Source organism: Ascaphus truei, chromosome 13 (genome assembly GCF_040206685.1).
Source record: "Ascaphus truei isolate aAscTru1 chromosome 13, aAscTru1.hap1, whole genome shotgun sequence".
NCBI lineage: Eukaryota > Metazoa > Chordata > Amphibia > Anura > Ascaphidae > Ascaphus > Ascaphus truei.
In genome coordinates this window covers 22,230,387-22,250,972 of record NC_134495.1, presented here as the reverse complement: position 1 = coordinate 22,250,972, position 20,586 = coordinate 22,230,387, and the positions used below count along the sequence as shown (strand labels likewise).

Genomic DNA, 20,586 nt, shown 5'->3' with positions numbered 1-20,586 from the left:
TGAAGTCAATGGAAGTTGATTTTTTCGGTGCCTGTCGTGTGACGTCAGCAGCACGTGAGCGGTTCAACCAATGAGGGCGACACCCCCGCCACGCCCCCGTCTCTTGTCCCCTACACTATAAGCAGAAATCGCTATTACAACAGTGACAGATGACATAACGCTGTCGCGTTGCCGTAGCCGGGACAATAAGCGCGGCCTAAGACTCCGGTTCCCCGCTTCAAAATCAGAATAATTGCAAAGTGACCGTTGGATCTTTCTTTTTACAGACCTGCGCTGCTTTGACAAGAGGAAAGTTAGAGATAATGGAGCATGGAGAAAAACACTGAACTGCATAAAATAGTATTGAGTTTGCAAGCTCACACAGAGGCCCTTATTCTGTAACGTGCGAATAGCACAATTGGGCATTCCGTAGAAAAGCACCGAATCTGCTCGTCAGGGGATAAGGGCCAAAGAGTCTGCAGGAGCACAGCCATATACTGTATTATGTGCTAGAATCCCCTCCTGTCTATGCGCAAAGCCAACAAATGTCACATCCTACTTTCAAATTATCTAAATACATGTTTTCTGTTGGATCGTTCTCACACATAGTCATAGAAAGACCTGCAATCCTTCAGTCCTGCTTAAAAATATATAAGATGTTGCTGTTTCGGTTGTGGCTTTTTCTGTCAACTTTGTGTGGTACACCCAGCCTTTCAATAAGCTTCACTTCTGAGAAAATGCTACCAGAAAAGGATAAATCGTAAACTTTTCTTACACGGTGATCAGTAAGATTTGTATTTTGGTGGTGATAAGCTAGAGAACACGGTAATTTCCAAATAAATGGGGTTATTTACTAAAGTTTCTGTGCTGAAAAAATGGGGCACAACCAGCACAAAGTACAGTGATCACAGATTTGTCGACGGAAAACTTCCTGATTTCAATGGGATTCCGTTTCTTTGATAAAGATGGGGCGTGTTTTTTGTTTTGCATTTGTTGGTTTGGCCCCAGACGTAAATAACGTTGACAGATATATATATGTGCTCATTTGCATGTCATTTCCCAGAATCCCTTGCTGCAGTGGAAGCGCTGTATGCTGGGTGACAATGGGGAAAGACAGGGTTGCAGACCTGTCTAAGACATGCAAATGAACATACAGTAATATTTACAGTTGCTATATATATATATATATATATATATATATATATATATATATATTGTTTCAAATAGTTTTTATTGGGTTTTTCAGTTTCGGGAAATATCAATAATAATAACAATAATCGAATCTTCGCCGATCGATCACAGAAGAACGGATTATCGGTGACTTAGCTAATTACTCATCATTTTGTGTAGATTGAATTGATGCACATATTAAAGAGGGCGGGGGACAAAAAACAGCAGCTTGGACTGCAGCTTTAAGGCTGCGGTCCAAGTGACTGCCACAGCGCACGCCTCGGCGTACACTGTGTGCACAAGCACCGACCCCCCAGTCACTCAGGGCCGAGTACATGCGTCGGCGCATTCAGCAGCCACGCTGTACTGCAAGATTCCACATACACAAAAAGATTGTGTGTGTAACTTGCGAGGGACCCGTGGCCACGTCCCCGCCGGCGGTTAAGCCAATGAGGGCGAACCAGCCGCGTGAGGTCATGGCCACGCCCCTTCCTGTCGCAACCTCTCCCTCCCAGGACCGCGTGTGCGGGTGCAGCGCTGTGCACGCACCGCCCCCCCCCGCCGGGCGTGCGTGCACTGGGACCGCAGCCTAAGAGTTTAATATCAATCCCCATCAAGCAAAGGTGACGCCTTAGCAAGAGGTTAATTACCGACGAACCCTGGCTGCAAAACTGCGGCAAATAAATAAATAAACAAACACCAGATTTAATCAAGGAAAGTGAATCCTGTTTCACCCGATGTGATTTTGTTCCTTAACAAATGGTGCAAATTCTTTCATTCCAAATTGTGCCCCAGCTTAGCAAAACGTAAGTGAATAACCCTCCGAGGCATGTGGGTGGGAGCCTATCTATATTTGTGGCCTCGATGGATCTCTGGATCTTTCAGTAATATAAGGTAGTAATCAGATATATTACTACTTCCACTGCACACATGTTCCGTGGGATAACAAGGTGGCAATGCTGCAGTCTGCTCCATCCTCACATTTCCATTCCTCAATGTTCTTTTGGGTTGGAATGGTCCCATAATGGTTTATTATTTGATAGAAACCCAATCTTCTCGATTCCGTGACAAGGCAAACAAAATAAGATGTGAAATTTAAATACTTCTTCCTTCCTGTCCTCAAGTCATGAGGCAAGTTTGACGTGTAGGATGTAATGAAGAAATCTCGTTTACAGAACAAGGATCCGGAGGATTATTTATACTCAGCTTTTAAAATTCTATATTTGTTACGAAGAAGAAAAAAAAGGGAGGGTATCGCTTTGCAGAATTCTGGGTGTGTTCTGGTCATCTGGGTGACGATACCCAAATTCACAGAAGTCTTTTGTGACGGTGAAGGGGTTAACCAGGCTTTATAATAAAGGTCAAGCCCACTTGTTTAACCCTGACTAGTGTCAGCTCTGGGACCCAGATGTCGGAAATGTATTACTGCAACTTTATACGAATTTTGCGACAATAAAGAATTATGTGATTTTTGCCTTTACTGGGATGCTGGGATCGGGAGATTTCTAGGCTGTAAGTTTCAGGGTGGGTTTGTCCGAGAAAGTCTTTACAGAATGTGTCTATGTTGCGGGGTTCCGGAGTTATGGGATACCCCAAAAGTTGTATCCGGAGATTCAGTGAGACTCTCGGATACAGCTAAGCACATTACTCCGCCAAACTCGGACTCTGAAAACGTGCTTACGACACCGCCAGGATCCCTGCTGCAGCATCTTCCAGACAAGGTATGGGTATGAAGGGGTTAAAAGATATCTGCTAGTATACCCAGAGTCTCCCCAGTATAGCAGAGGAACCCACATACATGCCCAGGTATCCTGACGCTAGATTAGGGGTTCAGGGGCTGCTCCAGCTGGGTTATAAAGCTGAGCAGGTTTTAAAGTGTCTAAAAGTTTTAAAAGTATTTTTCTCATGTTTGCCAAGAATGAGGCTAGTGTATGTAGGGAATATACACACTCACTCCCAGACACCAGAATAGGGACTCATATCTTTTAGCACACAGAAAACAGGACACAATATATTTTATTAAATGGGTATAGTTAATAATGTGTATATATATTGATTGATAAACCTGTATATGAACTGAGAGCTTGGTGCCTCTGTGTCTGTCCGGAGTCTGTACTTGAAAGGCTCAGGGATGCCAAGGTGTTAGAACAGGAGGGACACTGCAGTTATACCTGAGTACCCGCGTCCTGGCCTAACACAAGGCTGTCCGATAACCATTTGCCAAAATCCAGACTCTCTGGAGCCTGAGCAGAGGGTGGGCTCAGTATGCAAAGAGGCAGAGGGGCCAGGTTAGCCCAAGCCCCCTTGCTACCCGAGAAAAGTTGCCCGTCCGGCTTTACAATATCGGCAAATCGGTGATTGGCTGGCAGGAGAATTCCCACGCTCTGATAGGCGGTTCAGGTTAGTAAATGAGAGCCTGAAAGCTGAAGAGAGAGCCTGCAGCCAATGAGGAGGGCAGATTCCAAACGCCACACCAACAGCAGCAAATTCAAAGATGCTCAGAACTGAATTGGCGCGAGCCAGCTTCAAAGATTTTCAAGGCAGAAAAGTTTCTAAGTCCCGCTTTTAGAACCTAGTGGTCGCAGCAGGCATTGCATGCAGAAACAGTTCCAGGACTTTTGTGAGTAACTACCGGTCATTGGAAAGTGCTCTAAAAAGGTGATCTTAAGGAATTTTATTCTGGAAATGGATTTATTCGTTAGCCCCCATTCCCAGCAACTGTGTTATTCTTGAATTGTGTAACTTTGTGTGTCTGTCTTTTACAAGAAATAAATTACCATTTATTTTACCATCTTGTTTTGCTCAATCAAATGATCCCGGTTATAAAAAGGTGTTGTAGAACCTGGGTCTCCCGTGACATCTTTCCTGTGAGCAATAAATACCATGGTATGATCTAAACCAAGGGTACTCAACTCCAGTTCTCAAGAGCTACCAAGAGGTCAGGTTTTAAGGATATCCCTGCTTCAGCACAGGTCACTCAATCAGAGGCTCAGTCGAAGAATAGGGTTGCAGGTGGCTTATCCAAAAATACTGGACACAATACTGAGAGATATGACGCGCTCGAGAGACCCTCTATGCTCCATGCTGTTTCCTCCTCTCCTTATCCCCACCCCCAAGCTCCTGACACCTCCTCCTGATTGGCTGCATTACCCAGCAGCAGCTAATCAGTATGGAGGAAGCTGCCCAGCCCAGCTCTCTCCCTGCTCAGAAAAATCCTGCGGCCCCCCAAGCCGGTCAGCTCACTATGTCCAGAGAGGTAATAGCAGACGGATACATACATCTCCAGTATTACCTCTTATCTTTTACTGGACACTGTCCAAATACAGGACAGTCCGGTTCAATACTGGACACCTGGCAGCCCTAGCTGCTGAAGCACAGACTGATTGAGCCACCTGTGCTGAAGCAGGGATATCCAGAAAACCTGACCTGTTGGTAGTTCGAGGACTGGAGTTGGCTACCTCTGACCTAAACTAAAACCCAGAGGGAGAGTTTTGCTCAGGACTTTATCTGTATTCTAAATAAATCCTAACCTGATTTAGCAGTAAGCCAACAACAGGGATGAACGAGTATCGTAGTGCTGACGTCACGGCTTTTGAAGCGTGTAAACCTGGTTTGAATCCGCGCCATCTCTTTGTGACCTTGGGCAAGTAACTTTATCTTCCAAATTAGATTGTAAGCTCCTTGGGACAGGAATGAATTGTGCCTGCAAAATCTACGTAGAGTGCTACATAAAGAAAGACACATTTTTATCTAATAGAAATAGACCTCTAATGCCAAAATGAAGTTCCGATGTTTTTTCCAAGCTTGCCTTCTGTGTCTTGCGTTCCCCAATGAGAAAACATCTTATGATGTTACTTTAACTTATTTACATAATGATAAAATGGAGATTTCAATGAGATCTACAAACACTGTCAATATAGTAACAATAAGTGAAAATGCAAATGTAACACGTAGCAGTAATAGGGTACCTCAGTTAAAACTAAGTATAAAATGCTGCGGTGACATGAAATTAGGGGTTCTGGCAGTTCATTCCGTGCAGGCAAGGACATATTTATTTGTACATCTATTCTGTGCTGCAACAGAGTCCAATTCTGACGCAAGTGCCTAGAAAATGCGGAAGGTAATGCAAGAGTGGCACAGGCTGACATTGTAAACCCATAGAAGATGGCAGAGCACTGGCAAACGTTGAATGAAAAGATCCAGAGGATAAAGGGCAACTTGCCCGAAACGCGTTGGTGCGTATTTTACTATGCTGGGGTCTTGTATGATCCAAGAAAGTTTCTACTTTTTCACGCGTGAGCCTCCTCTGGGTCTTTTCATCCTACTTTTTGCTGTGCTCTGGCATCTTCCATGCGTTTTTTTGCTGCTCCTCTACCTGGCAGATTTTGCACGCTATTCGACCTCATCAACGGATTCCAAGGGCAGACAGGATTCAGCGGAGATCCACAACTGCTATTCTGGGGAGATACTGATTGTGTCACTCAGGCGGTTTGTGTTTATAGCCATAGACAACACTAGGCACTTGTCTCCCCTGTATATATGGAATACGGATACTGCTATCAACTTTAGGAAGTAGGTCATATTTATGAATTTTCTCATGTAATAAAATGGATAAAGTCATTTTCTGATGCACCGGATTCACCTTGCTGACATTGTAAAATGTCTTGGTAAATTCTTGCTTGATTACTTTGCTTCAGCATCTTTGTGGATAAGACGTAAGTGGAAAGACACACTAGTAGAAGCCCCATTTCCACTGCCATAGAGGCCTCCAAACATTGTTCTGGCTGCGTAGGGGTGGAACTTAAGTTTTGTGCACCTATCAGCTGTGCCATCTGCTGCCTGCAAATAAAGTCCCTAAATTGTATTTTAATCAACAGAATCATTCACGGAAGTGTGGGTGGTGCAGTTTCAGTTTTACTACACAATGATGTATGTAGGTATTTTTTTTTTTAAATATCATACGTGAGGCTCAATGGCCACAAAAAATGGGATGTTACATTCCATTGGTGACAGCTATTTTTTTTGCATCACCTTTTCTCTTATGAGTAACTCATCCACTGGCCTCTAGGAACGCATTTCGAAGAAGAAACCAACAAAGAGGCATCACTTCCTAATTTGGATACCACTATATAGCAGCTTTTCTGTTTATTGGTAGCATTCATACTATTAACTTGATATTTCCGATGAGGCTGGTCATCGCCTAGCTGATCACAGACTAGATAAGATAAGACTTCTCCTTTTTAAAGATTGAAGCCAAGAAAATCTCGGAGCACACGGACTCTCTCTAGCTGTCCTTAGCATGGTTGGGAGTTTTAAAAACGGTGCGAGTTTATTAGGTAAGTCATTCTGTTCGTTCTTTATAACAGCAGTTGTAGTTTGCTACAGATTTTCACCTAGTGATGGCTATGGTATAGAGACAGCTGTGATATGAGTACTGCTGTCTCGTGACAGTAGTACTGTCTAGTTCTCCAGCCATGGAACATGTGATCAGAGTTTGCTGTCTGGTATAACACCCAACGTGTGTCTACAGCAGTGATGGTTTTGTACTGTATCTCTAAATGAAGTTATGTTCATTTAGTAACATTGCGCATTCATTTCTGTGATAGCCCATGGTTAAATTATGGAGTGATTTTTTAACGTTTCTCAAGCAAAAAATAAAATAAGTTTAGTTTAGATCATTTTGCATTTCATCTTTCCCCAAAAGCAGCCAGGTTTACGGTTCGCTAAGAAGCATACAGTGCAATGCAACCACAAAATTAGTCGTCAGAGGTTTTAAGATGTATTTTAAACTATTCCGATTGCTCACTAATACGGAGTCATATGCTTTTTTTTCTTCTGAACTAGACAACCTGTAACAATGGTCATTTTTATTTAAAATCAGCAGCTGCTTACCAACAAAACAAATAATGTGCGTGAGTTATTATATCTTATATCAAAAACCTTAAGGTTTCATGTTTAGTGGTTATGCGTTGTAGGTGTTTTTTACTGGGAAGTGACATTTTCAGCACCTAAGTGGTTAAAACAGCATGGTAATTCTGTTCTGCCTGGACTGATACACTAAGAAGGGTGGGTTGTAGTGTAGGTGTTGGACTGATAGGATAGCAGACAAAATACAAAGCACCTCTGTTAATGTAAATAATTTCCGTCAGCCTGTGGTTTTCCTTAGCTGTGAACCTATGGTAGAAAAACATATGTCTTAGAATGAACCCATATTACATGAATCATGTTAAAAGCACCGTTAGTAGTCAGCCTCAGACAAGTGACAGGAAACACCGCCAGTGTAGGGAATATCCCCCAATAAATTCCAGTTAGAAACCAGAGGAATTGTGTGTCCAGTCCATCTGCATCTCCAATACAGCATGCTGTTAAAAGTGCTCAATGGTCAATTCAGAGCAGCAGGTCATATCCCTCCCCCCCAACATTAACACCCCCTGAAAAACACTTCACAGTGATCAGGGCCGCAGACAGATTTCCAGGGGCCCAGGACCACAGTTCTGATTGGGACACCGGGCCCCCGCCCCAAAAAAAAACTTCCAACCAGCAAATACATACAAATAAATCCCCACCCCCGCAAATATATACAACCTCCCCAAATACATACAAATAAAGCCTCAACCCCGCTAATATATACAACCTCCCCAAATACATACAAATAAATCCCCACCCCCGCAAATATATACAACCTCCCCAAATACATACAAATAAATCCCCACCCCCGCAAATATATACAACCTCCCCAAATACATACAAATAAATCCCCACCCCCGCAAATATATACAACCTCCCCAAATACATACAAAAAAACACCTACCCAATACATATAACCCCCCCCCCCATACATACATACATACATACATACATACATACATACATGTATACTGCTCTGACGTCAGTGCGCCGCGCGCCGGAAGCTGGACCAAGCTTACTTCCGGCGCACTGATGTCAGAGCCCCGGCGCGCGCCGGCAGTGGAAGCTCGGCGGCGTGGGGCAGCGAGACGAAAGGTCCTGCAGTAAGCGGAGAGCCGGGGGCCCGGCCACGACCGGCAGCAGGGCCTGGACAGAGGTCGGGGGAAATTTGGAGCGCCGGCCGGGACCCCCCAGCCAGCGGGCCCGGGACACCAGCCCCGGCTGTCCCCCCCCCCCCTGATAGTGATGAGTATTTCTTGCTTCATGTTTATCCTCACACAGCTCATACACTCGGAGCTCGGGGAATCACTCCCATGACCTTTGCTAAGCACGGCTTGTCTGAAATTGCGCTCAAGTCGCTGGTAAGAAAGAGCATATTCTGTGCTCACAGTATAGGTTTTGTTATTGGCGTTTGGTGTTTGTTAAAATAAATTACTGGTGTGAAATGGGGGTCAGCAGCTGCTATTAATAGCAGGAGCCAATGACGTGTTTTGGGTGTCTGTTCTGTAGCCTGAAAAGCGCATTAGGCTGAGTCCCCGCTAGCGCTGAGCGGGCGGCGCTTACTGTGGTTACTTACATATATAGCTATATGTAAGTCCCCGCTCACGCGGTGCGCGCGCTCTCCTGCACACATGCTCACCCGCGCACGGCGCTTATGTAAACAAAAAAAATGACTTTCTAGTGCACTCAACTACCCGCAATGCCCCCCCCTCCCATGCACGCGTGTAAATGCCAGGACACCGGGCGCTCATGCTTGGAGAGCTCTCCAAGAATGAGCGCGCTCAGCGCCAGCGGGGACTCAGCCTTAGACGGCAGAAATCATGTACAGTGCAGCTTGAACTAATTTATTACATGATATTCATAATACGACATTTGTTTATTTTCTGTCTGTCTCTAGGTGTCACTTATGGGTTGATCCTCTGCACCTTTACAGTGACCCTCAGTGTCAGCCAGTGCCCAGGGTGCGGACCCGAAGTCCTGAAACAAAGCAAAAATAAAGCACACGAAATGATGAATCAAGCTAAAACGCTCTTCAGAACATATGTGAGTAGAGGCTGCCACCCATTTCATCCAGGCTGTTGTTTCCAAAATGTTCTTAAGTTGTATTGTATTGTATGTCTTTATTTATATAGCGCCATTAATGTACAGAGCGCTTCACAGTAGTAATACATGTGGTAATCAAATAAATAACAGATAATATAAATAACAGGTCATGGGAATAAGTGCTTCAGACATAAAAGTAACATTAAGGAAGAGGAGTCCCTGCTCCGAGGAGCTTACAATCTAATTGGTAGGTAGGGAGAACATACAGAGACAGTAGGAGGGAGTTCTGGTAAGTACGTCTGCAGGGGGCCAAGCTTTATGTATCATATGTATAGTATTAGCCACAGTGCTATTCATATGCTTCTTTAAGCAAGTGTGTCTTAAGGTGAGTCTTAAAGGTGGATAGAGAGGGTGCTAGTCGGGTATTGAGGGGAAGGGCATTCCAGAGGTGTGGGGCAGTCAGCGAGAAAGGTTTAAGGCGGGAGAGGGCTTTAGATACAAAGGGGGTAGAAAGAAGACATCCTTGAGAAGAACGCAAGAGTCGGGATGGAGCATAACGAGAAATTAGGGCTGAGATGTAGGGAAGGGCAGAAGAGTGTAAAGCTTTAAAAGTGAGGAGGAGAATTGAGTGTGAGATGCGAGATTTGATAGGAAGCCAGGAGAGGGATTTGAGCAGGGGAGACGCTGAGACAGATTTAGGAAAGAGTAGAGTGATTCTGGCAGCAGCGTTTAGGATAGATTGTAAGGGAGACAGGTGAGAGGCAGGAAGGCCGGACAGCAGAAGGTTACAGTAATCGAGACGGGAGAGAATTAGTCGAGCAACAAAAAAGTTTCACACTAGTGATGAACCACTCATTAAATATGTTATGGTGGGTAAAAAAGTGATGACAACCCTCCCCCCGCCCCCTTCCCCACCCCCCCCATATACAATACAGCAAATAAAACTATCACTTGTGAGCATATTCACCTCTCAGGCAGGTCTGCAACGCTGCTTTTCAAAATTATCTCCTAGCATACGATGCTTCCACTGCAGCTATGGATTCTGGGAAATGACATGCAAGTGAGCACTTCGTGTCACCTCTTGCTGTATACTAGCTTATGCACAGAAGGGCTTGTGCCATCACCCAAACTCAAAGGCCCTGATTATACTAAAAACCGCTGGCGGCGTCGCACGCAGCGCAAAAACAAAATACATTGATCCAATTGAGGTAAACATACCGCGAGCGACGTGCGCGCCGCCTGGAACTGCAGGGCGGCAGACTGGAGAGGAGACAGAGAGATTTGTTCTTGGGAGGCGACGGCAACGTCACGTGAGCGGTTCAGCCAATGAGGGCGAACCGCTCACGGTCACGCCTCCCTGTCTCCTCAGCTTCTCTCCCCTGCCTGTTCAAGATGCCTCTCGGTGGCAGCGTGAGGATGACGTCATCAGATCGCGCTGCCTCCCAGCGGCATCTGGTATAATCAAAGCCAAACTGAGGCAAAAGAACAAAGTCTGGGGATCTCAAAGAGCAGCACACAAACTATGGCTGGTGCTAGAAGAATTCAGTGTTGATCTTTTAAAAATTCACACGCACGCAATCTATGAAAACCAAATGTCCATTACATAAATATTTCTCCAAAACATAGAAAACGGCATACATATGATAAATTATACACCCGTTTCTAATTCTTCCTGTCCTGAATTGTAGAAAAATAGCGTGAAGATTTTTTTTTGTTCCCTCTCTCTGTGGGTGGGTGAGTTAGTGACTGGGTGGGTGAGTTAGTGACTGGGTGGGTGGGTGAGTTAGTGACTGGGTGAGTTAGTGACTGGGCGGGTGAGTTAGTCAGTTAGTGAGTGGGCGGGTGAGTTTGTGAGCGGGCGGGTGAGTTAGTGAGCGGGCGAGTGAGCGAGTGAGTGAGCGGGCGGGTGAGTTAGTGAGGGCGGGTAAGTGAGCGGGGTCTCTCAGCTAGTGACTGAGTGGGTGAGTGAGTTAGTGACTGGGTGGGTGAGTTAGTGACTGGGTGGGTGAGTTAGTGACTGGGTGGGTGAGTGAGTTAGTGACTGGGTGGGTGGGTGAGTTAGTGACTGGGTGGGTGGGTGAGTGAGTTGGTGACTGGGTGGGTGAGTTAGTGACTGGGTGGGTGAGTGAGTTAGTGACTGGGTGAGTTAGTGACTGGGTGGGTGAGTGAGTTAGTGACTGGGTGGATGGGTGAGTGACTCGGTGGGTGAGTGACTGGGTGGGTGAGTGACTGGGTGAGTTAGTGACTGGGTGGGTGGGTGAGTGAGTTAGTGACTGGGTGGGTGAGTTAGTGACTGGGTGGGTGAGTGAGTTAGTGACTGGGTGGGTGAGTTAGTGACTGGGTGGGTGGGTGAGTGAGTTAGTGACTGGGTGAGTGACTGGGTGGGTGAGTGACTGGGTGAGTTAGTGACTGGGTGGGTGAGTGAGTTAGTGACTGGGTGGGTGAGTTAGTGACTGGGTGGGTGAGTGAGTTAGTGACTGGGTGGGTGAGTTAGTGACTGGGTGGGTGGGTGAGTGAGTTAGTGACTGGGTGGGTGGTTGAGTGAGTGACTGGGTGAGTTAGTGACTGGGTGGGTGGGTGAGTGAGTTAGTGACTGGGTGGGTGAGTTAGTGACTGGGTGGGTGAGTGAGTTAGTGAGTGGGTGGGTGAGTTAGTGAGTGGGTGGGTGGGTGAGTGAGTTAGTGACTGGGAGGGTGGGTGAGTGAGTGACTGGGTGGGTGAGTTAGTGACTGGGTGGGTGGGTGAGTGAGTTAGTGACTGGGTGGGTGGGTGAGTTAGTGACTGGGTGGGTGAGTGAGTTGGTGACTGGGTGGGTGGGTGAGTGAGTTGGTGACTGGGTGGGTGGGTGGGTGAGTTAGTGACTGGGTGGGTGAGTGAGTTAGTGACTGGGTGGGTGGGTGAGTGAGTTAGTGACTGGGTGGGTGAGTGAGTTAGTGACTGGGTGGGTGAGTTAGTGACTGGGTGGGTAGGTGAGTGAGTTAGTGACTGGGTGGGTGAGTTAGTGACTGGGTGGGTGGGTGAGTGAGTTAGTGACTGGGTGGGTGAGTTAGTGACTGGGTGGGTGGGTGAGTTAGTGACTGGGTGGGTGGGTGAGTGAGTTAGTGACTGGGTGGGTGGGTGAGTGAGTTGGTGACTGGGTGGGTGGGTGAGTTAGTGACTGGGTGGGTGGGTGAGTGAGTTAGTGACTGGGTGGGTGAGTGAGTTAGTGACTGGGTGGGTGAGTGAGTTAGTGACTGGGTGGGTGAGTTAGTGACTGGGTGGGTGGGTGAGTTAGTGACTTGAGTGAGTTAGTGACTGGGTGGGTGGGTGAGTGAGTGACTGGGTGAGTTAGTGACTGGGTGGGTGGGTGAGTGAGTTGGTGACTGGGTGGGTGGGTGAGTTAGTGACTGGGTGGGTGAGTTAGTGACTGGGTGGGTGAGTGAGTTAGTGACTGGGTGGGTGAGTGAGTTAGTGACTGGGTGGGTGAGTGAGTTAGTGACTGGGTGGGTGGGTGAGTTAGTGACTGGGTGGGTGGGTGAGTTAGTGACTGGGTGGGTGAGTGAGATAGTGACTGGATGGGTGGGTGAGTGACTGGGTGGGTGAGTGACTGGGTGGGTGAGTGACTGGGTGGGTGAGTGAGTTAGTGACTGGGTGGGTGAGTGAGTTAGTGACTGGGTGGGTGAGTGAGTTAGTGACTGGGTGGGTGGGTGAGTGAGTTAGTGACTGGGTGGGTGGTTGAGTGAGTTAGTGACTGGGTGGGTGGGTTAGTGACTGGGTGGGTGGGTGGTTGAGTGAGTTAGTGAGTGGGTGGGTGAGTTAGAGACTGGGTGGGTGAGTTAGTGACTGGATGAGTGAGTGAGTTAGTGACTGGGTGTGTGAGTGAGTTAGTGACTGGGTGTGTGAGTGAGTTAGTGACTGGGTGGGTGGGTGAGTTAGTGACTGGGTGGATGAGTTAGTGACTGGGTGGGTGAGTTAGTGACTGGGTGGGTGAGTTAGTGACTGGGTGGTTGGGTGAGTTAGTGACTGGGTGGGTGAGTTATTTACTGGGTTGAGTTAGTGACTGGGTGAGTGGGTGAGTTAGTGACTGGGTGGGTGGGTGAGTTAGTGACTGGGTGGGTGGGTGGGTGAGTTAGTGACTGGGTGGGTGGGTGAGTTAGTGACTGCGTGGGTGGGTGAGTGAGTTAGTGACTGGGTGTGTGAGTGAGTTAGTGACTGGGTGGGTGGGTGTGTGAGTTAGTGACTTGAGTTAATGACTGGGTGAGTGAGTGAGTTAGTGACTGGGTGGGTGGGTGAGTTAGTGACTGGGTGAGTTAGTGACTGGGTGGGTGGGTGAGTTAGTTAGTGAGTGGGTGAGTTAGTGAGTGGGTGGGTGAGTTAGTGACTGGGTGTGTGGGTGAGTGAGTTAGTGGGTGAGTGAGTTAGTGACTGGGTGAGCGAGTTAGTGACTGTGTTGAGTTAGTGGGTGGGTGAGTGAGTTAGTGGGTGGGTGAGTTAGTGACTGGGTGGGTGAGTTAGTGACTGGGTGGGTGGGTGAGTGACTGGGTGAGTGAGTTAGTGACTGGGTGGGTGAGTGAGTTAGTGACTGGGTGGGTGGGTGAGTGACTGGGTGAGTGAGTTAGTGACTGGGTGGGTGAGTGAGTTAGTGACTGGGTGGGTGGGTGAGTGAGTTAGTGACTTAGGGTGAGTTAGTGACTGGGTGGGTGAGTGAGTTAGTGACTGGGTGGGTGAGTGAGTTAGTGACTGGGTGGGTTAGTGACTGGGTGGGTTAGTGACTGGGTGGGTTAGTGAGTTAGTGACTGGGTGGGTGAGTTAGTGACTGGGTGGGTGAGTTAGTGACTGGGTGGGTGGGTGGGTGAGTGAGTTAGTGACTGGGTGGGTGAGTGAGTTAGTGACTGGGTGGGTGGGTGAGTTAGTGACTGGGTGGGTGGGTGGGTGAGTTAGTGACTGGGTGGGTGGGTGGGTGAGTGAGTTAGTGACTGGGTGGGTGAGTGAGTTAGTGACTGGGTGGGTGGGTGGGTGAGTGAGTTAGTGACTGGGTGGGTGAGTGAGTTAGTGACTGGGTGGGTGGGTGAGTTAGTGACTGGGTGGGTGGGTGGGTGGGTGAGTTAGTGACTGGGTGGGTGGGTGGGTGAGTGAGTTAGTGACTGGGTGGGTGAGTGAGTTAGTGACTGGGTGGGAGGGTGAGTGAGTTAGTGACTGGGTGGGTTGGTGAGTGAGTTAGTGACTGGGTGGGTGGGTGAGTTAGTGACTGGGTGGGTGGGTGAGTTAGTGACTGGGTGGGTGAGTTAGTGACTGGGTGGGTGGGTGGGTGAGTGAGTTAGTGACTGGGTGGGTGAGTTAGTGACTGGGTGGGTGGGTGAGTGAGTTAGTGACTGGGTGGGTGAGTGAGTTAGTGACTGGGTGGGTGAGTGAGTTAGTGACTGGGAAGGTGGGTGAGTTAGTGACTGGGTGGGTGAGTGAGTTAGTGACTGGGTGGGTGAGTTAGTGACTTGAGTGAGTTTGTGACTGGGTGGGTGGGTGAGTTAGTGATTTGGGTGGGTGAGTGAGTTAGTGACTTGGGTGGGTGAGTGAGTTAGTGACTTGGGTGGGTGAGTGAGTTAGTGACTTGGGTGGGTGAGTGAGTTAGTGACTTGGGTGGGTGAGTGAGTTAGTGATTTGGGTGGGTGAGTGAGTTAATGACTGGGTGGGTGGGTGAGTGGGTGAGTGAGTTAGTGACTGGGTGGGTGGGTGAGTGAGTTAGTGACTGGGTGAGTGAGTTAGTGACTTAGTGGGTGAGTTAGTGACTGGGTGGGTGAGTTAGTGACTGGGTGGGTGAGTTAGTGACTGGGTGGGTGGGTGAGTGACTGGGTGGGTGGGTGAGTGAATGGGTGGGTGAGTTAGTGACTGGGTGGGTGAGTTAGTGACTTTGAGTTAGTGACTGGGTGGGTGAGTGACTGGGTGAGTTAGTGACTGGGTGGGTGGGTGAGTGACTGGGTGAGTTAGTGACTGGGTGGGTGAGTTAGTGACTGGGTGGGTGGGTGAGTGGGTGAGTTAGTGACTGGGTGGGTGAGTTAGTGACTGGGTGGGTGGGTGAATTAGTGACTGGGTGGGTGAGTTAGTGACTGGGTGTTTGGTGAGTTAGTGACTGGGTGGGTGGTGAGTTAGTGACTTGGTGGGTGGTGAGTTAGTGACTGGGTGGGTGAGTTAGTGACTGGGTGAGTTAGTGGGTGAGTTACTGGGTGGGTGAGTTAGTGACTGGGTGGGTGGTTGAGTGAGTTAGTGACTGGGTGGGTGGGTGAGTTAGTGACTGGGTGGGTGAGTGAGTTAGTGACTGGGTGGGTGAGTAGTGAGTGATTGGGTGAGTTAGTGACTGGGTGGGTGAGTTAGTGACTGGGTGGGTGGTTGAGTGAGTTAGTGACTGGGTGGGTGGTTGAGTGAGTTAGTGACTGGGTGGGTGAGTGCGTTAGTGACTGGGTGGGTGACTGGGTGGGTGAGGAGTGAGTGACTGGGTGGGTGAGTGACTGGGTGACATTTCCCCCTCCCCCCCATACCGGAGGCGGCGGCCTGAAGCTAGAGGGCAGGCCGGCATCCCCCCCGCACTCCCCATACCTCACGTGGCAGCGGCATGCAAATAGTTAGCGTCCCGGCATCCCCCACACCTCAGGCGGCATGAAGATAGCGGTTGGGCATCCCCCCCCACCTCACGCGGAGAGGAACCTTTGGGGAGGCGGCGGGGAGGGGGGGGAGTGACGACAGTCAGCCCCGCTGCGGCCGCCACTGCTCTGCTCCCCCCGCCGGCATGTTAAGGGCGCGGCGAGGGTGAAGTGCGCGCCGAGGTGTTTCAGGCGGGTAAGAGGGCGGTAAGGAGGCGGGAGAGGGTGGTGCAGCTGTGGCGCCCCTGAGGTCTGTGAGGTGAAGGGAGCAGTGGCGGCGCCCAGTGGCAGGGAGGCAGCCACCGTGATCGGGCAGAAGGGGGACACATCACCCCCCCGGGGACAGCGCAACTCCCCGGCAGTGACACACACCCCCCCCCCCACCTCTACTTCCGGGCGCCGCCATCTTAGGCACTTGGCGCCGCGAGGGAGGAAGGGGGTCCTTCCGGGCTGCCTGCCTGCCCACTGCCTGTTCCCCCGCCGGGGAGGAAGGTGAGTTGGAGCACCGGGGAGGGAGGTGAGTTGGAGCGCCGGGGAGGGAGGTGAGTTGGAGCGCCGGGGAGGGAGGTGAGTTGGAGCGCCGGGGAGGGAGGTGAGTTGGAGCGCCGGGGAGGGAGGTGAGTTGGAGCGCCGGGGAGGGAGGTGAGTGTGATGGGGGGGGACAGAGTGTGTGTGTGTGTGGCCGAGGGGGAAGACAGTGGCAGTTGGGTGACGTCAGACCCACAATCTGATTGGCCAGAGGCTGAGGACCAATCAGATTCACCGCAGATAGCACTAACCTTTTGATTTTATATATTAAGAAGATATATCATATACATTTTAAGTAATGGTGGGTGAAAAAGGCAACAAAAAACCTCCACCGTTAGCATATAGCAAATAAAGAATATCACTTGTGAGCACATTCACATGTCTAAGGCTGCGTCCATGGTGCCTTCTCCCGTGCTGAGGCGCGCGGAGGCTGAGGGAAAGCGGGTGCTTTCCCTGGCCTTGGTCCGCGCGCCATCCGGGGGCGTGTCGGGGGGCGGGCCAGTAACATCACGGAGCTGGTTCGCCCTCATCCAGCGAGCGCCAAATCTAAATTTTGTATAAGACCTACGCTTCCGGCACGCTTGCGGAAGCGTAGGCGAGCCCCTAGTAAAGCCGCTCTCATTGCGGCTGTAGGGACTCACTGGTAAGCGTGAGCGCGCCTCAGGGATTTTTATTACAAGTTCCGGTCAGACAGCACAACTCTGTTCAAAGGGCATGTGGTGAGAAAATAGCTACCAGGGAACAGGAATCCTCCCAATTCCTGAATAGCGGAGTCACAATAGAGAGGAGGGGGTCAAATGAGAAAAGGAATAAACGCTCAAATTAAATCCAAAAAGTTAAATGAGAACTCATATGTAGAAAAAATAAATGTTTTTTAATAAATACACATATAGATAGTATAGTGGATAGTAAAATAAAGATATGGGGCTAGCAAAGGATAGAGCAATAATCAGGAACAGAAATAAACGAGTTACTTATCCCCTCCTGTAGATGCACCGACAAGAGAAATGCGCAAATCATAGGAAAAACAGGGGGGGAGGGAGGGGGGAGGGCTAAGGGGCAAAAATGACAAGGGAAGTGAAAAAAGCAAAAATACACAAATAAATGGAGTGAAAAAAACGCTTACGGGGAAAAAAAAGGGTGGCAATGTTTCGGGGATAAAAACCCCTTTGAAAGGCTAGTTCCCACAAGCTCCTATTAGACTGTGGTACTTCCCTTCTGGTTTAATTTGCAAAAAGTATTTTAGTCTGGAAATGCTGCAGAAAAATGTCCCCTTGCAGAACAGCAATCACTGCGTGAAAGGACATTTTTCAAGGGAGAAGGAGAGTGAGTAAAGGCGCCGACTCTGATAACACTGAGTTTGAATCAAGGCAAACTTGGTTTGATTCCCACTGTCGGCTCCTTGTGACCTTGGGCGAGTCACTTTATCTCCCTGTGCCTCAGGCACCAAAAACACAGCTTTGCGTCCCAGTGGGAGAAAAACGCTATATGAAATAAAGTTATTATTTCTGTTCATGATTATAGCTCTATCCCTCCATTTTACCATCCACTCCGCATACGTTGCATACTGTACGTGAATTTCGTAAAATCACATTTTTTATACATATGAGTTCTCCTTTGCCTTTTGGGATTTGAGTTGAGCGTTTCTTACTTTTCTCAGGTGCTGAAGACCCCTCCTCCCTAGTGGGAATGTATTACTTCTTAGGCGTTTATTTTCACCGGGTCATTTTAAATGCATGATTATTAAGATACTATTCTCTACTACTAAGGATATCATCATACTTTATTTCCATGAAGAAGAAAAAAAACCCAACAAAAGTGGTGATTGAACCTCCAATGTACAGGACAAGTGTCAATCAGGGAAGAGATTAGGTAAAGGTGGTAAAACCTCCACAAAAGCCTTTGGCTACCATGATAGTCTTTAAAAAAAAAAAATATTGACATTTGCCTGATATTGTTTAACCCCTTTTGCTGCCAGAAGGGCCAGCAACACATGGCAAAGCCTACATTTGACCCATTACACATATTACTACCATTAGGATACCTTTGGTCAACAGGCTATAGGGCCTTTTTGCAGCTTATCTAGAGAGAACAACATTGTAGCTACAGAAATGTATTCCTAATTTGCAATCCAAGCCTGTCTTGTGCTATGACTATGTGACGCGATTTAAACATCAGCTGTTTTCTTTGGATGCAAATGTTTATTATAGAAGCTTCTCTACATGTTAATTCTTTGACTGATATATATATCTATTTATTAGGTGTCAGAACAAGGCTTCCAGCCGTACATTAATTTGTGTGATGAGTCCGTGGGCTGGTTTCCCAAACCGAATATTACCCTTCTGCCAAGGACTGCAATGCTCCAGGAGATATATCTGACCTTACAACGTCTCGACCGAACCTTTGCCGTACTGATGGAGCAGGAGAAAGCACTGGAGCTAGACAGCAATCTGCTCTCCGAGCTCACAGAGGCACATACCAGTATAACTGCATTGCGCTCCAACATCCACTGTGCTTTATGCCCTCACAAGTTGCCCGACACCTCGTCTCTCCCGCAGATACCTAAAGTCACAGACTTCTTTCAGCAAAAGACGGAAGGTTGCCAGGTACTTAAAGCCTACGTGGACTTCATGAGACAAGTGGAGACTGGACTAGGGAAACTTACCAAGAAGAGGGGGAAAAAACGTTCCAAAAAGACCACAAATTTTTAATGCCAAGCACACTATCCATCAAAACCCTTCTTGTGCCCGCTTCACAACACTCTGCCCATATAGAGTGGAGACTAGACATGGCCGTAGATATATGCAACTCCATCTCTCCGTATGTCACTTCCACCCTTCCACCCAGGGAGCGTGAAAGGAAGATGAAAGACGAAGGGTGAGGGGCAGAGAAGAAGTAGAAGGGGCACAGGAGAGAACAGGGATGGCGATGACAATGCCACCCCGATCTGCACTAATCGCAGTTTAAGCAATAACCCCCATGGAGAGGGTTTGCCGGCCCTCCAGACAATGAAGGGATTAACGTCCAGTGGTGCTAAGCCATAGAACCCCTCCCAGCACTGGCAGACACATGCCAGTGAATGGGCCGCTGGGAGTCTTCTAGCCACATTAGGTGCCTTGTGGCAGAACACCGCTTTGTAAATATAAGCCAAATACATTTTTTATAAAAACTGACACAAGCCAAAAGAGGCCACTATCTGCCTGCCTCTTCAAGGCTGAAAATAAGCAAATTATTTATGTCATGTTCCTATTTGTACGAGGTCTCCGCCAGGAAGGCTGATCAGTATCATCTACATGTCTTCTTTCATATTTATTATTTAATCAAACCGTTCAAACAAACGTCTGTGGTGTCCTGTAGGTATCAATGTTCTGTTATGACGCAGCCCCCCGCTAGGTGCAAGCAAAATCTAAGGCAGGGGTGGGCAACTGCAAGTCCTCAAGGGTCACCAACAGGCCAGGTTGTCAGAAAATCCCCGCTTCAGCACAAGTGACTCATGCTGACTGGGCCATCTGTGCGGAAGCAGGGACATCCTGAAAACCTGACCTGTTGATGGCCCGTGGGGACTGGAGTTGCCCCAGCCCTGATCTAATGCAAGAGTAGGAGGCCCGGCCAAAAATGCAAACATTTCCCTTCTTAAGAAGTCAGTGAACTGTTTCTCACAGACTAAATCTGTCCTAAGCAACAGGAACTAAAAGATGATTCAGCAGCCGCTGATAGAGGGGATCTGACTAAGGAACTTTACCAGTTACAGATTGGCTCGTCTGAATTGCTTCACCTTTGCAGGCAGCCCTTGGACGGGGTGAGCTTGCGGCTAAGAAGCAGAGATTTCACCTCCTTCCAGCAACTTGCACAGCATGAAGGCAAACTGAACTTCTGGTATCCGGGGGCCAAATCTCGGTGTTTTGATGATTCCCAGTTTTTCGAGAACATACATTTTTTTTTCTTCTCTCAGAGCTGCTAATGAACACCCCGCTGTGCCTCCTAGGAGCTGCTTAGGACACCGACTGATATCAATCCCGCGATATCATCAAGCCAACGCCCCAAACCCCGAGGGCTGAGGTCATATTTATGGACAAACGCTTGCAGCGTTAAGGGAATAAAGGGTTTATCATCACACACAAAAAAGAAATAAAACACCCGGGATCAGGGGGGGGGGGGGGGGAGGGGTGAAAAAAACACTTGCTGTGACATCCTCTTCAATCCCTTTGAGTACTGAAGTAGGAAACCCTTTCAATGCCAGAGGGGCCTGCAACACACGGCAAAGCAATGTGACCTGGCACTGAAAGGGTTAAAAATGGAGGAGGGAGGGGAGGGATATATTTTTTTTTTACAAAATCACCTGGGGGGA

General features: G+C 48.4%; 1 protein-coding gene across 1 annotated transcript; it reads left to right on the top strand.

The window, feature by feature from the left end:
• The first annotated feature begins 6,239 nt into the window (after positions 1–6,239).
• OSM (oncostatin M) lies at positions 6,240–20,372 on the top strand. Its single transcript, XM_075567897.1, has 3 exons — positions 6,240–6,485; positions 8,954–9,099; positions 18,500–20,372. Exons 1-3 carry the CDS (start codon positions 6,449–6,451, stop codon positions 18,947–18,949), a joined length of 633 nt encoding a protein of 210 aa, XP_075424012.1. The 5' UTR covers positions 6,240–6,448; the 3' UTR covers positions 18,950–20,372.
• Positions 20,373–20,586: the final 214 nt, after the last annotated feature.

What these genes read in the sequence shown, in the direction of transcription:
- OSM (XM_075567897.1), top strand. Translation starts at nt 6,449, where the DNA reads ATGGTTGGGAGTTTTAAAAACGGTGCGAGTTTATTAG. An exon ending in AAACGGTGCGAGTTTATTAG is followed by an intron (nt 6,486 to 8,953) that starts GTAAGTCATTCT and finishes GTCTGTCTCTAG; the next exon opens with GTGTCACTTATGGGTTGATC. An exon ending in AAACGCTCTTCAGAACATAT is followed by an intron (nt 9,100 to 18,499) that starts GTGAGTAGAGGC and finishes TCTATTTATTAG; the next exon opens with GTGTCAGAACAAGGCTTCCA.